The 16,164-nt window shown below is 38.0% G+C and overlaps 2 protein-coding genes across 2 annotated transcripts; both read left to right on the plus strand.

Annotated features, from left to right (window-relative positions):
* The first annotated feature begins 59 nt into the window (after positions 1–59).
* LOC107588694 (ubiquitin domain-containing protein 1-like) lies at positions 60–2,052 on the plus strand. Its single transcript, XM_016276904.1, has 3 exons — positions 60–75; positions 157–384; positions 1,424–2,052. Exons 1-3 carry the CDS (start codon positions 60–62, stop codon positions 1,804–1,806), a joined length of 627 nt encoding a protein of 208 aa, XP_016132390.1. The 3' UTR covers positions 1,807–2,052.
* A 1,222-nt stretch (positions 2,053–3,274) lies between these two features.
* Positions 3,275–15,246, plus strand: rrp12 (ribosomal RNA processing 12 homolog). The gene is made up of 31 exons (XM_016276905.1): positions 3,275–3,525; positions 5,349–5,572; positions 6,847–6,963; positions 7,159–7,297; positions 7,777–7,904; positions 8,009–8,107; positions 9,011–9,102; positions 9,183–9,294; positions 9,400–9,500; positions 9,587–9,701; positions 9,788–9,930; positions 10,013–10,134; positions 10,250–10,314; positions 10,587–10,749; positions 10,866–11,020; positions 11,193–11,260; positions 11,489–11,582; positions 11,670–11,828; positions 11,917–11,997; positions 12,081–12,186; positions 12,287–12,394; positions 12,860–13,017; positions 13,128–13,216; positions 13,320–13,478; positions 13,603–13,766; positions 13,881–13,994; positions 14,084–14,127; positions 14,228–14,303; positions 14,654–14,721; positions 14,808–14,890; positions 14,973–15,246. Exons 1-31 carry the CDS (start codon positions 3,387–3,389, stop codon positions 15,070–15,072), a joined length of 3,585 nt encoding a protein of 1,194 aa, XP_016132391.1. The 5' UTR covers positions 3,275–3,386; the 3' UTR covers positions 15,073–15,246.
* Positions 15,247–16,164: the final 918 nt, after the last annotated feature.

Genomic DNA, 16,164 nt, shown 5'->3' on the forward strand with positions numbered 1-16,164 from the left:
TGCTGCCCTTGTTTTTAAAAAGAAATCAGAACCATTTTTGCGAAACAGGATTTTTACAGATGCCACCCGGATACGGTCTGGCCACTTAATGCATATCTAAATGATCAGGAGATTGTTCAGGTGACATTTCTACATTTATGTATTTTTCTCCTGTAGGACGCAATGAGCCCCTGAAGAAAAATAAGCCCAAGTGGAAAAGTGAATATCCTATGACAGAGGGCCAGCTGTGCAGTAAAAGAGATGAATTCTGGGACACGGCCCCAGCTTTTGATGGCCGTAAAGAGATCTGGGATGCACTGAAAGCTGCAGCTGTAGCGATTGCGTGTAATGACCATGAACTGGCGCAGGCTATTGTAGATGGAGCCAGCATCACACTGCCTCATGGTAAACATTTAAACAGCATTTTAATACACAGATCTAGTAAAAATATTTCCGTTTTGTATTTTGTAACTGTAATGCAACTTTTTTTTCTTACAAAATTTTTATAATTATCATTCGATTGGTTTTAATGGAATTATTAATGCAATAATTATTCAAGAAATTGCTTTAAATTGATCAAAAGTGACAATAAAAACATTTATAATGTTACAATTTTTCCCCCATAAGTGCTGTTTATCAAAGACTCATGATTTTTTTTCGGTTTCCACAAAAATATTAACCATTTTTAACACTGATAATAATAAGAAAAGTTACTTGAGCATCAAATCGGCAAAATAAAATGATTTTTGAAGGATGTGACACTGAGGACTAGAGTAATGGCTGATGAAAATTAAACTTTGTCATCACAGAAATAAATTACATTTTAAAATATGTGACCCTGGACCACAAAACCAATCTTAAGTCGCTGGGGTATATTTGTAGCAATAGCCAAAAATACATTGTATGGGTCAAAATTATTGATTTTTCTTTTATGCCAAAAATCATTAGGACATTAAGTAAAGATCATGTTCCATGAATATATTTAGTAAATTTTCTACTGTAAATATATCAAAACTTAATTTTTGATTAGTAATATGCATTGCTAAGAACTTCATCTGGACAACTTTAAAGGCGATTTTCTCAATATTTAGATTTTTTTTCACCCTCAGATTCCAGATATTCAAATAGTTGTATCTCGGCCAAAAAATGTCCTATCATAATAAACCATACATCAATGGAAAGCTTATTCATTCAGCTTTTAGATGATGTATAAATCTCAATTTCGAAAAATTTACCCTTATGTTTTGTGATCCAGGGTCATATATATTAAAATAGAAAATAGTTCAATTAAATCGTAATAATATTTACCATAAGCGACTTTAAAAAATCTTACTTACCCCAAACGTTTATACATATACATACATATACACATACTAAATATACACATTTGGTTTAATGACAACAGCATTTGAGCTGAATTGGAGCTTTTGTTTTGCTCTTTCAGGGTCCCTTATGGAGTGCTATGATGAACTGGGGAACCGCTATCAGCTCCCTGCATACTGCTTGGCTCCTCCAGTCAACCTGGTGTCCAAGTGCAACGATCATAATGTGTCTGAAAACTCTGAGCTACAGGAGAAGAAGGAGAAGGAGTTCCAGCTGAAGGTGCGTCTCTCCAGCGGAAAAGACCTTCACCTCAGCGCCACGATGGCCAATTCCATTCGTCAGCTGAAAAAACTGCTTCAGATTCAGGAAGACATTGATACTGCCCACCAGCGCTGGTTTTTCTCTGGAAAGCTACTCACGGATAAAACACGTTTACAAGACACCAAGATCCAGAAGGACTTTGTAATACAGGTCATTGTTAGTCAGCCCATTGTTCCCAACTAAACACAAATCTTTGAACTGGGACTCAATGAACTCAAACCTATGTTTTCATTATATAAAGTCACTGATCAGGTGTGAGTTTCAACACTTGTGCTTTTTAAATATTAAGCACAAATATTTCTTCCAGAAATGTCTACTTTTTTTAACCTATGAGGAGCTGAAAAGGTCAAATATACATGCATATAAGCATGTGTAAAACATTAATATAGTTCCACAGCAATTGAAGAGTATAGTCACAAGATTTTGCAAAATCAGTTCTTAAGTTTCTTTTTATTTACTGTATGCTTAACAATCCATAATTGTAGCATACTAAATGTATAATATTAAATTAAATACCTTGCCTTCTTGGTTTTAATATCCCTACATATGTTGTGTGGATATTCATTTCCATATTCTATGTGGTATCATTTGCTTTGATCCTTGATTCAGTCTGCTGTCCATTACTGAGCAGAACTGTTTTCAATTTACAGAGCGTATGGATTTTTAAAATCTTATTAGGGCACTAATCATAGACTTTTACGTTTCTGTGTTATGTGTAAAAAAACTACAACCTGTGTTCATATGCTGAAGTTGTTTGTATACATTTGTTTGTAGACATGATTTTATCATTTATTGCAGGACAGACAGGTTAATCATTTCTAATAAAAAATAATTTTAAATGAAAACGGTTTGTAATCAATGTTGAAACAAAGCAACTAGGTCTAAAATGTACAATTCCTGCATATTGTAATATTTAACAGTTTCTCACTGTCAACATTTCACAAGTTTTTATTACATTTTACAGATTTTTATACTGTGGCAAATGTCTTTTTAACTGAATTTTTGATTGAAAGGCTGACTGGCTTCATTTACGAATTGTCTTTAGTGAATACAAGAGAAATTCTGTTAACATCATTTGTGGCATAATGCCAATCACCACAGAGAGGATTAATTTAATATGATGTGATGAAATGTCAGAATGTGTGTCAGTGTAAATACCAGAGAAAGGTTTATTTTTAACACCATATTTTAATAAACAGCATACAAAGATATATGTCTGACTGACAAACTCTGGTTTATTTTCCTAATGTCAGCTTATCATATGTCCTGTCATGTGTGAGTAAGTGGAAACCTTTGATCTTTTGATATTTTAATAATATACAAGATGAAGCAAATTGAAACTAGTATAGTATATTTGATATGAGTGCCAGCCCATGTTGGAATTAAGGGAAATGAAAAAGTAGACAAAATGGTCTTTAATTGTATGTGGTGAATTTTTGGAAGTTGAGACGGTAGAACTTAAATGCTATCTCTTAAATGTGAAAGAATTAGAAATTTCAGGTTACCGTTCATTTTAAATTAATCTCTTACATAGTGGTCGAGGAGCAGGAATAATAATTAAAACGGTTCAAAGTTCAATTAGGAACAGTGTGACAGGAACATAAAAGCAACTCGTGAGTTTATTTTTGTAATGCTCAGTAGATGGCGATATGCGACCCCCACCAAAGAAGACGCCCTCTGATGACGCAAGCCTAAGCGCGACACGCAGAGCAGACTGGAGAGCAAGCGTGACGGCAGCACTGTAAAGATTTTCACCTGCTAAAATGGTGAAGTCCGGAAAACTTCGATCCGGAACAGCCCAGAAAATCAGGCGATGGAAGAAGGGGCACAGTAGTGACTCCAATCCGGAGACAAGTCGCTATCGAAAGGCCGCGAGAAGTCGATATTTCAGCCGTCCCTCTGGTAAGACTTTGGCCTGTCTGACAACACGTGGGTAACGTTAGCTGGTCGAACTTCGTAAATAAGCTAAAAAAAAATCATGCTTGGTTCATTTGGAGTAGGGTTGGGTACCGAAACCCGGTACCAATGTGGCACCGGTACCTATGTAACCGGTATGTACTAGAACCGAATCAGAACGCAGATATCGGTGCCATGCTTGAACGATCGATTGAAATATTTCCTCCGGTTCTCCGATACGGACGTAAGAAGCATCACTGGCACCGCACATGGAAAATAATTTCCCGACTGAGAAAATGCACGTGAACTCAAGTCGAAAAGCTCTAATAATACAAATCCAACACATCTTTGTGGTAACGAGTGTCCATGTTGTTTTCACATTCCGACTTAAGAGCACAACTCGGGAAATGAGAGCATCCGAGGAGCGCGTGAATGCAGTAATTAAGTTACACTTGCTCTGATGGCAGCACGTAGCCTTCCGTTAACTAAGCTAAACATGCTTAAATTAAAATGCCTAATGCTAAACCTCCCGTTCCATATGCTACTTTAAAAAGAATACATCGATTAGCAATAGATTATAAATTAGGGTGACCATACGTCCTCTTTTCCCCGGACATGTCCTCTTTTGGACCTACGAAAATGCGTCCGGGGCAGGGATTTCTTAATTGCCCAAAATGTCCGGGATTCGGCTGTTTTCTTAATCTTGCTCCCACTGAATCTCTGACCATTGCCGCCTGCTCCCGCAACATGTTTCGCTCCCGCGATTTTCGTGTCCACTCCTTTAAACATTCTAATATTGTATATAAGTTTGGCGCATCAGGGAGCCGCTCTCAGGATGCGGAGTATTTAAATATTTTTGAATGAGCGTTTGCACGGTTTACTTTCACTTTCGATTTCGCGATCACACAGCACTCTGTGTAAAGGGAGCACATCTTACGAGATCAGATGTGTGTTAATGAGCTCAGGATGTGTGGAGCAGCAAATACTCCAGCATGGTCTTGTCAGTCATCTCTCCTTATTCTCGACCTGTGATCAGTCAAAGCCGACTCCGGTAGCTCTTGTTGGATGCAGAGTTGCCAAGTCTGTTTTTTACACAGAATTGGGCTACTTTTAAACTGTTGCCATGGGTTGATTTTCCCAAGTGGGTTAAAGGTTTGAAATATTGCATAAATTACATTTGACTGAAATGCTTGTATTGAAACATTTAGCATTCTACCTATGATAAAACTTTCATGGACTTCTACATTAACTGTTCCCTCCTGGTGGAATGACCTGCCCAGCTCAATCCAAGCAGCTGAGTCCTTAATATTTTCAAGAAACGGCTGAAAACACATCTCTTTCATCTTCATTTGACCCTCTAACTCTAGCACTCTCTATTCTAATGCTACTTCTAATTTTATCTGCTTGTTTTTTTTTTATTAAAAAACTTGATCCTCTAACATTTGCACTCTCTATTCTATTTCTATTCTAACTACTTGTTTTATTTATAAAGAAAAAAGAGCCTCTAACACTAGCATTCTCTATTCTTTAATAAGTATCCGTTCAGGCACTGTTTAGGCACCGAAACTGTTTTAAAAGTATCGATTTGGCACCGGTATCAAAAAAAACAAAACAAACAATACCCAACCCTAATTTGGAGAGCGGCGACTAATTTAATTTCGGGTTTATTGAAAAGTAGTTTAAATCATAGTATCTTTTTAATTTCAGACGGTTAGTTGGACTGCCGATGTTTTGACTGTATTCGTGACTAGTATGTCATAACAATGTGTTTAGATGGTCTGGTTGATGTGAACTTGAGATTCACCAGACCTCTGTCTATGTTTAAACAGAAAAAAGTGATCTGACAGTAGATGCCTTGAAACTCCACAATGAGCTTCAGGCAGGATCTCTGCAGAGAAGCAGCGATGCCATGGAAGCAGGAGATGCCATGGAAGATAAAGCCCTGACAGAGAAAACCTCTGGGACTTTTCTTAGTGGACTGTCGGACTGCTCCAACCTCACTTTTAGAAAAGTACAGCGCTACTGGGAGTCAAACTCTGCAGCACATAAAGAGGTACGTATTCAGTTTGATGGCCAGAGAGCTACACCATAAGCTATTATTACTAGAATATTGTTAAAGGAAAAGTTCACCCAAAAATGAAATTGCTGAATTTACTTGCCCTCGGGCCATTCAAGATGTAGATGAGTTTTTCTTGTGGAAATATTTGCGTAATGCCGCCCAAATGTTCACGCAAAGAAAGAAGGCGTGGTTTCAGTAACCGCAGTTAGTGTTGAAGCAGCATGTCAGGGAGACGCTGTGTGTTTCTAGGCGAAAGCAAAAGCACTTTATTTGGTCTTCCAGAAAGTAGATGCATTTAGGAATCTTTAAGATTACTTACAACAGAACAGCAATGCATTTTATGGACGACCGTTTCGTGAACCTAGGAGAGGAGGTCATTCTGACTTTGCTATGACAATCTGGCGCTTCTGAATCAGCTACTGTTTTGTTATTAGTTTAAGTATTTGCTATTGACTGTTCAAATGCGGAGTTTTGCGCGTCGTGTGTGTGTGTGTGCGCGCGCGTGTGCATGTGTGTGTGTGTGAGAGAGAGAGAGAGAGAGACAATCACAATTCGGCCAATCACAATGCACTGGGTCAGCTGGCCAATCAGAGCAGATGGCGCTTGTCGGAAGGAGGGACTTTGTAGAAAACGAAGCGTTTGAGAGAGGCGGGGCATAGAGGACCTACAATAATGTACAGTATTTGAAAAATAATGTGTTTTTTGAACATTAAAGCATGTCAACATATTCTGTTACACCAAATACACATAATAATGATCTTTAAAAAAGCATCATATGACCCCTTTAATGAAATGAATGGGCTGTATTTAGTTTCAGTCATATTGTTTTTGTATTTTGAGAGGATTTCATGGTGCTAGACAATTTTCACCTCTAATATTTTAGGAAAGGATTCAATTTTCAATTAATACAATATTCAAGTTGATAATAAATCAAAGGTATTTAAAATGTAATGCATGGAAGGTAGATTAGATATTTTCAAAGACTATGTCTTGGCTGAATTGTAAATTGTGCCTCAAAGTACTGCAATGTATTTTTCCTATTCTTATTAATTTGTGACTTTAAATTGTGACTTTATAAAGACCATTTAGTCTTTTCTAAAGCCCCTGATTGATTTTTGTTTTTTTAAATCTAAAATGGCTGAAGACCACCAGAGGGGAAATGTACCTAATGAGATTGTGATTTGAGGAGGAAGTGTGCTTTGTGTCATTATTTTGCACTTTTATATTCTAATTGCTGCTATGCTATTCACTGCCATATTAATTTGCAGATCGTATGCTGTCTAGCGACTTTGCTGCGTAAACAGGATCTGTCCGTCTGGAGTTACCCTTCAACTTTACAGATTTACCATGGGCTTTTGAGCTTCACAGTGCACTCTAAACCAAAGGTCTGTCTGTTTGATTCCCATTCGCTCAGAGTTGGAATGTTACCGTTGATATTCCTTTTGTGCCATTTAAGATTTTAATCATTCTATCCACCACTAGTTGTTATATTATGGAAACACTATTTTTGTACTCGCATTGCAGAGTGACTGACTATGATTATTTGAGGTTTCTGAATAATGATTGTCCGTGTGTTGCAGGTGCGAAAAGCTGCGCAGCAGGGTATTTGCGCAGTCCTTCATTACAGCGACTTCATGTTCTCTGATAATGCCCCGGTCCATCACCCAGCAGCAGCCACCACAGCCAAATTCTGCTGCAAAGAATTGGAGCAGTCAGGAGGTCAGTAAACTCAGCAATAACACCTGCTTTTGATAACAGGTGAAATTATCCAGCATCTGAGGCTACCACTAAAGAATTAAAAAAAATAAATAAAATGAGGAAAATCGGCAACAATGTATTTCTGTGAAGAATGCAAGTAAAGGACAGATGAGTAGTTCCTTGATCTTTTCACACAGCCATTCTACGTTGATACCTCACTGCTAGTTCATTTTTGGTGGAACTAATCCTCTAAGTGTGTAAATTAATAATTTTATTTTTCAAAAGCATTTTAGTTTTGGATAAAACATACAATTTAATGTTGAAAATCAAACTGCATTTAGTTATTGTGTAGGCAGTTGTGCAGCAAAAAATGTCCAATAGCACCACCTAGTGTCCATTACACTTAGTGGAGTCAAATCTGTTTTTTTTCCCTTATATTTTACAGAATGAAATAATTTTTTGCTTACTGATTGAGTGATTATCTTTCTATCCGTCTCAAGGCAGCAAAGAAGACACTACCACTCTGCACATGCTTGGTCTTCTAAAAGACCTGCTGTCTGTTTTTCCTCTGAGCTCTGTAAAATCTTGCTGTGAGACCCTTCTCCGTGTGATGACCCTGAGCCATGTGGTAAGAGAGCAGTTTAAGACATACATTTTCATTTTCATTTAAAATCGATCAATCTGTTTTCATTGACTTGTCAATTCTTAACACCTGCCTCTGTTTCTCTGAAGCTGGTAACAGCAAATGCAATGCAGGCTTTCCACAAGCTCTTCAGCAGCAAGCCTAGTCCTGCCAGCATGTCTGCAGAACTGAATGCACAGATCATCACAGTGAGTATGATAATCACTAAACACCAGTGGCGGGCCGTGCATTTTACTCCTAGGCCTTCAGTGGCGTCCTACATGAATTAATCCATCTCTTCATACCATCATAATGATGCCATGGCTATAGAAACCATAAATATTACACAGTAATGCAGTATAACAGGGCACTACATAACAGACTTGTGTAGCGAGAATGAATGCCATTACTAAAGAAAGAAACCCAATTAACAATTGCGCAACATCATCTGTAGCTGAAGCATTAACCTAACAAAATGACACAAATACAGTCCATCCGATGTTCTTACAGACATTTATTCACCCAAATGCATTTATACCTTACAGATAGCAATAGGTATAAAACAAATAAGGTGATTACATGTGTTTTAAAGTTGACCTAACAATTGAATGTTCTCTTACTGCTTTATTTCGTCTTCATGAGTCTCCCCGCCGGTCTGCCAGCGCACTGCGGGAGGAAAATACTGCTTAGCACAGCTTTACTAGGAAAGTGAGCAAGTAACATTAAAATAATTCATACAAGACGATGAAGAAAAGTGTATAGATGTGTTTTAATGTTCCTCTGTGGAGATGGCCCTGGTGTTGCCAACTCAAAATCTGATTGGTTAAAGCAATGGTATCATTGCCATTGATTTAAGCTAACAGACGCCTGCACTGTTGATTCTGAAGGCCTTAAGGCAGATTTCTTTGACCCTGGCAACAGGATTGCTGAAATATAATTGGATAAAAGCTCTAATATAAACATACACAGCTGGAAGCAGTGTAACCAAGAGAAAAGCTATGAAATGAAGAGAATAGACTTTTGGAAATAATTTAATACACATTCATGTAAAAATATATTAAAACTAAATCCCAATTTGTAGATTGACACGTCTTTCAACACCTTTTTTCTAGGCTCTATATGACTATGTTCCAAGTGAGAATGATCTGCAGCCTTTACTAGCATGGCTTGCTGTAATGGAAAAAGCCCATGTTCATCTTTCCAGGTAGACCTTTTTCAGCACTGAGTCTTTTGTTTGCTGCCTTTGTGAGGAATCTTGGTCATTACATAATTTTTGGCCTCTAGTTTACAGAGCTCCCTGAGTATCGGTCATCTTCCTCGCCTCTTCTCTGTCACCATGTCGTGTCTTCTGTCTCCACACACACAAGTAGTCTCTGCTGCGACTCAGACTCTGAAGGTTTGTCACGACTTGTGTATCAGCAATGTATTGTTATTTGTTAGAAATTTGATTTCTTATTGTTCTTGTATGTTTAAAAGAGCTACTTTTCCCTTCTCCATCCAGACTCTTTTAAATGAGTGTGTGGCTCCGCAAATGGCTGAGATCGGATCCGTTTTACCAAACACATCAGCTGGAAATGGGGCTTGCATCATAAAGATGTTTCAGTGAGCTACCTGTGACTTTCATCTTTCATAATGCCATCCTTTTCTAGAGCATGGTCTTGCTAAAGTCTAATTTCTGTCTCTTTCAGTATCGTGGAGGAAGGATTGTCCTATCGTTTTCATGCCTCTTGGCCGTTTGTGCTGCAGATCTTGGGCTGTTTCTACCGAGCTGCAGGAAAACAGGCTCATCCTATTATGATAAAGGTTGACTGAAATACAGTATATTCTGTAGTTTGTGAGTTTCTAAGTAATTTATAGTTTACTCACAGATGTGTGTGTGTGATCCTCAGAGTCTGCAGTCTCTCAGTGACCTGCGGGCCACCCCTCAGTTCCCCTTCTCTGGAGAGCTGGATCTGGCTGTGGGCAGTGCGGTGGAGAGCATGGGCCCAGAGGTGGTCCTGAAAGCTGTGCCCCTCCTCATCACTGGAACAGAGTGAGTTACTTTGCTGGTGCATCTCAGTCTTTTGAATTAAAAATTTGTTTATTAATGCTGTGAAATGTTTGTTTTTTTGCAGTGATGACCTGGAGTTCCCGCAAAGCTGGCTGATCCCAGTCTTAAGAGATAATGTGAAAAACACTCAGTTGGCTTACTTCACCTCATACTTTTTGCCTCTGGCAAACAAACTTAAACAGACAGGTATGTATCGGTCACACGCACACACACACACACACATTGGTTTACATGTTGAAATGTCATGTGGTGTCCGTAATTACATGTTGATGTATGCAAATGTCGATCTCTGATATTTCAGCTGATGAACTGGAGCAGTCAGGACAGAAATTGATGGCTAAAGTGTATCAGACTCTACAGATGCAGGTACGCTAAATATTTTGACAAACAATGGCTGATCATTTTGACTGTTGCTATGTATGCAGTGGCTGCATTTAAAGGGATACTTCCCACAAAAATTTTAATTTATTAATTTATTATATAATTTTTTTTTCATGCTCTCTTGAATACTGTATATACTGTTTTCTCCCACTGATCCTTATTACATATATAGAAACATTTGGATTGTCATTTAGTGGAAAGGATCATCTATTTGACTTATTTTCCCAGTGCTTTAAAGGTGTAATGTGTTTTTCCAGATTTGGACCATGTTACCTGGGTTCTGCACTAAACCCACCGATCTGTTGGCAGCGTTTAAGGGCATTGCTCGGTCTCTGGGTATGGCCCTGAATGACCGCCCTGACCTCCGTCTGTGCATCTGCCAGGCCTTGCGGACTCTTATCAACAAGAGCTGTGAAACAGGTCAGCTGTTTTTTTTTTCTTCTCCATTTCTGTGGCTATATTTTCTCTGATGACTGCTCATTGAGATTTATGATTGTATATTAAATGCATTTTTTTTTATTCTGGGTCATCTGCAGAGGAGGAAAAGGCAGAATTGCAACGATTTTCCAAGAACTTCCTTCCAATCCTATTTAATGTCTACAGTCAGCAGCCGAAACCTGGAGAGATGGCGTCTGCTAGAATGGCTGTCCTGGACACAATCAGGGTCTACCTGAGCATTACAGAACAGGCGGTAATAAATTGACCATATTAACAAATTAATTGCGTCATAGCAAGAATAACTTTATTGCCGTTTCCCCTAGATGTTACAAATGAGCTGCAAATATCTTGCAGTCTGCATATACTGTATTTATTGTGCCATTGCCCTTATTGCTGGTTCTGAATATTTGTTCCAATTGGTTCAGATGGTGTGCACATTTCTGCAGAAAGCATCAGAGAGACTCAACAGTGCAGACAACTCTGAGTTCACACGGTAATACAGCTCCACACCTTTATTGTCTTTATTTACAAGGCTCTAGATATGTTCAACAGATCTTTGAGATGCTTAGAAAAGGGTAGAGACCTAGATGAAAACCTGAAAAATGCATAATTTGAGACTATTTTTGTGGTTGGACTATCAGCCTAAAAAGTGCTATGTTTCAGTGGAATGGCACCTTAATTTACATCTTGCTTTGGAAAATAAGTGGCTCTTATTTTGTAGGCTTGCAGTTATCGACTTGATTGTGGCAATGGCTCCGTTTGCAGATGAAGCGTCCATGACCCAGACATTCAGTTTGATTAAACCTTTTGTTGAGGTTGGAATCTTCCTCTTACTATTTTAAAACATATTTTCACTCTTGTGTTATGAGTGTACTTCCTGTAATATTTGTCTATGTATATAGAGCAAGGATTCTCGCATCCAGAAGAAAGCCTACCGTGTGCTGGAGGAAATTTGTGGAGGAGAGAGTGCATCTTGTAAGGCTTTTGTTCTGCAGAATCTCGAGCAGCTGAAAACAATGCTGATGGACAGCCTGACGACAGCGGCCTCATCTTCCAAACGGGTGAGAACTGTGAAAAACACCAAGTAATTATATTTACACACAGAATGTGTAACTGATTAATATGTGGTGCTTTTTTGACACTTTTCAGCCTAGGCTCAAGTGTCTGATTCACATAGTGAAGCAGCTGAATGAAGAACACAGTGACTTTATTACAGCTCTGCTTCCTGAGGTTTGTCTTGTATAGAGCACAGTGTTAAATTAGAGTGTTATGCTTTATGAAAGTTTTAATATTGGGGCTTTTAATGTGTTTAGGTCATTCTTTGCACTAAGGAAATGTCTATTGGTGCCCGCAAAAATGCCTACTCTCTTCTAGTTGAGATTGGAAATGCATTTGTAAGGTTTTGTGGGAACCTAAAAGGTGAGAATAAAACCTTTTTAATTAATTAATTTGCATTATTAAGATGTATCTTGCTGAGCAATGAGCTGAAATAATTTCTTTTATAATCATATGTTTTCAGATGCCATAAATGAGTATTTAGGCCATGTGTTTATTGGTCTAACTAGCTCTGTAACGATGATCACCTGCACAGTTCTGGCTTTAACAAGACTAGTGTTCCATTATAAAGGTAAGAGTGACTTCTGCTATCCACCTTAATTTGCAAGATGGAAGTAAGCTATTTTCTTTGAATGTGCAATACTTCCAGTTCATTTGCTGCTATAGGTAAATAACTAGAAGAATAACTATTTGCACTACAAACCAGAGTGTTTGATTAATTAAAATGATGACAAATTGTCATCATTGTGTATAAAGCAGCGTAATGGGCACGTGACCGGAAGCATTGCACGTTAAAGTTACAAATAGCTGCAGACATGTCCATTCTTACTTTAAAAATAAGTTTGAAACACTACTTTTGAGCTATTTTTGCTGGTTCGTTCCCCTGGTGAACAATCAAACTACTAGCCTTGCTCTGTTTTTAATTTTATGGGGAAGCACAACTCCTTTTCTTGAGAAAATGTGATGCATGGGTTGTAAAGAATCAATAAATGTTTATAATCTTTAAGCAAAATTGTTGTCTGGTCTTTATGTGCAGATTCCATTGCCGTGTCCTCACTGGAGCTGCTGCTGCAAAATGTGTGTCTTCTGCTTTCGAGCAGGACACGAGACGTCGTCAAAGCCTCTCTGGGTTTCCTAAAAGTCTTGCTCTTTTCTATGGATGTCAAGGTTTTAGCCAGCCATATTGCTGTTATTGTAAGTGAAGAAGAGAGTGTTTTCAAGTTCGTATTTCAACATTTAAAAAGTGTGAGAGGTGTCTGTTATTAAAGTGACCGTGTTACATTTTTTCCCCTATCATCTTGCAGATGGAAGGCATCAGCAATATGAATGATATGCGAAGACATTTTCGGGTGAAACTTAAGAACATTTACACCAAGTTGATTAGGAAATTTGGGTATGTTTAGCAGCTTATCAAACCTGATCACTTGGTCCTTTATTTCTTAATGCATTTTTCCCCTTTTGTGTCTTTGTATAATTGTAATGTAAAATGTGTTCAGATTTGAGCTGGTCAAAAGCATGTTGCCAGCTGATCAACACAAGATTCTAGTGAACATCCGTAAAACAGAGGCCAGGAATAAGAGACGCAAACTCGTGATCAAGACGGAAGAGGACGGATCAGACACTGAGGATGAGAAGCCAAAAGTGAAAGAAGAGAGGTACAATGTTTCCAAAGCAGTTTGCTTTAATAATAGTTTTATTTTTATTTTAAAGCTTAGTTGACGGTGCTGAGCAGGATGTACTTCAGAGAGTAGATGTTTACTTTTATTTGTGTCTCTGCAGTATTGAGGACATTCTGGCCGAGACTGACTCTGACTCGGATGAAGATGAGAAACCTAAAAAGGGTCAGAAGAAGCCAATGAAAAAAGGCCAGGCCTGGTTAAAGGAAGGCGTATCTGATGAACCACTCAACTTCCTTGATCCAAAAGCAGCGCAGAGAGTTTTGGGTAAGAGCTCTTTAGATATGTCCATTTAGATTCAATCATGATCAACTCAAATTGATGAAGTACATTCATATATCTGTGCATATATTGCTTATTTTTATTTCCCGGTATATCTAGCCACCAACCCTAATCTAAAAAAGGCCATCAAAACAGAGCATGGATTCAGGATGACATCCGATGGAAGGCTGATCATCAAAGAAGAGGAGGAGGATGATGATTATAAAGCAAAAGGTGGGACATAATCATCTTTGTTTAAATGTATTACTCACATTTATAATTGTAATAAACCACAGTGCAATCATATCCATATCTCTCTTCAGATGCTGAGATGGATGATGTACTTGAAGAGGCTGGAATCAAAACTGTAGGTGTTTATGTATTTCACTTCCTTTGACAGAATTGGGAAGTATACAGAAAGGTTTTGCGGTGTGTGATGTTAGTTTCTCTCTGTCCCTGTTGAACAGAAGAAGAATCCAAAGAGGAAAATGCATGATGATCTAGATGATGATATGGATGTCAAACCTACAATGAAATACAAAGGTAGGACAACAAAATTTTTGACGTTCAATTCCATCTTGTGCATGTTAACTTTCCTTTACCAATAATATAGTATGGATGTATACAGTATAGTGTACAGATGTGCAAAATTACACACACAGACTTTCAGATTCACTGAATCCCTAATCAGACAGTTTCTTAGACTTGATTGTATCACTCAACTCAATGTCAACTATATTAATACCATTGCATTCCAAGATACTCCAAAGAATGTAGTGGAATTACCATGGTACTTGTGTTAAAAAACTATTAAAATAAAGCTATTACTATGGTACTATGCCCAAGAAATGATTCTAATATTATGGTACATTGCGATTCTTTGAACTCCTCAGCTGGTGGCATTGGAATACACAGGCCTCTGGATAGAAGACCAGAGTTTGGGACGGAGTATAAATCTAAGGTTAGAAGTGAAGAGCCATTTTCATCAGAACATTTTTAGTAACTAAGATAAAATGAATGTCTGCTAAACATCTCTGTTTGTTGCAGAAGGGAAAAGGTGATGTTAAGAAAGCAGGCAAGTGTGACCCATATGCGTATGTACCATTGAAGAAAGCCCAGCTCAACCGCAGGTAAGGATCAAAGCCTGTATTTACATGTGTCCTACTTAAATGAGTGATGCAGCTGATCAAACATTGCTTGTACCTTTAACAGGAAAAAGGCCAAACTCCAAGGCCAGTTCAAAGGAATGGTCAGAGGGGCCAAGAAAGGAGCACGCTCTGGATCGAGAATACTGAAGAAGAGGAAAGACTAAAATGTGTTCTTATTATGGTCTTCCTATGTCTATCCTCATTTCCCATGGTGTGATAAGATTGAAGCTAGAGAGGACTTGTTTTCCTGTACAAATGCTTTGAGAACTTCCTGTGGAAGCATCTCTTCAAAAGATGATTTCAAGATGTTCTAGTTGATGTGTGCTGTGGTTGGATTTAAGAACATAGCAGTATGACAATAGCTTTGTGCCAAATGTATTTATGGACTTGCTATGTTGGACAGATAATAAACTCTTCAGAAAGCCCCTTAAAAACTACAAATCCCATATTGCCTTTCACTTTATCCTTCCAGTATTCATGTATTGAACCCTCAAAAACATTGACTAATTTCATGTTTCTACAGTTAAACGGTAGTGCTTTCTTAAAGCATACCTAGAATGATTTCTAAATTACTGTATTAAAGTTATAAAAACATAGTTCCCATGTGCCCATCAAAAAGTCATTTAAATCTCATGAATGGTACAGAGTGATGGATATTGTGCGCTACAGTTTTTCAGCAGAGGATATTGGTGGTGTTAATGTAGAGCCCAGCTGTGTGTGTGTGAGTGAACAAGGACTGCTAGAGGTCAGACGTGTCCTCTTGATAAGCTCAAATTGATTTTCCCTTATGGGCCCTGTGAGAAACGAGTGATACAGACTCAGTTTATGGTGGTGTCTGCTGGCTCTAGCTGATTTTGAGAGCTGTCGCTCATTAACAATGCACGACAAAGGCCTATTATTAAAAAAGGGATCGCTCACTCAAAAATGATTGTCATTTACTTACTCTCAAGATTTCTGTATGAGTTTCTTTGTTCTGTTTTCTTTTAGAAGGGCTTTTGCAAAAAAAATTGACTGAAAAAAGTAAATTCTCACAGGATATATGTTTTAACCTCCTGTTTTTACTAATTTTTTAGTCATAAAAGTACATCAGTCTGCTGTTCATATAGATAATTTTGACTTAATTGTTTGGTGATTTGCTGAATGTTCGGCCAAATTCAGTTTCTGCAATGAAACTTGACGTCTCATTGAAGGAAATTACGGATGGTCGTCGTATTTTCATCACAACAAACCCTGTTTGCAATCGCTTTGAAAATGTC

The sequence above is a fragment of the Sinocyclocheilus grahami genome, unplaced genomic scaffold (assembly GCF_001515645.1).
Source record: "Sinocyclocheilus grahami isolate Dianchi unplaced genomic scaffold, SAMN03320097.WGS_v1.1 scaffold106.1, whole genome shotgun sequence".
NCBI lineage: Eukaryota > Metazoa > Chordata > Actinopteri > Cypriniformes > Cyprinidae > Sinocyclocheilus > Sinocyclocheilus grahami.

Bases quoted from the DNA above. Each gene is read 5' to 3' on its own strand.
- LOC107588694 (XM_016276904.1), top strand. The intron at 385-1,423 runs GTAAACATTTAA...TTGCTCTTTCAG, and splicing joins CAGCATCACACTGCCTCATG to GGTCCCTTATGGAGTGCTAT.
- rrp12 (XM_016276905.1), top strand. From the start codon at position 3,387: ATGGTGAAGTCCGGAAAACTTCGATCCGGAACAGCCCAGAAAATCAGG. The intron at 14,304-14,653 runs GTAGGACAACAA...TGAACTCCTCAG, and splicing joins ACCTACAATGAAATACAAAG to CTGGTGGCATTGGAATACAC. The intron at 14,891-14,972 runs GTAAGGATCAAA...TACCTTTAACAG, and splicing joins AAAGCCCAGCTCAACCGCAG to GAAAAAGGCCAAACTCCAAG.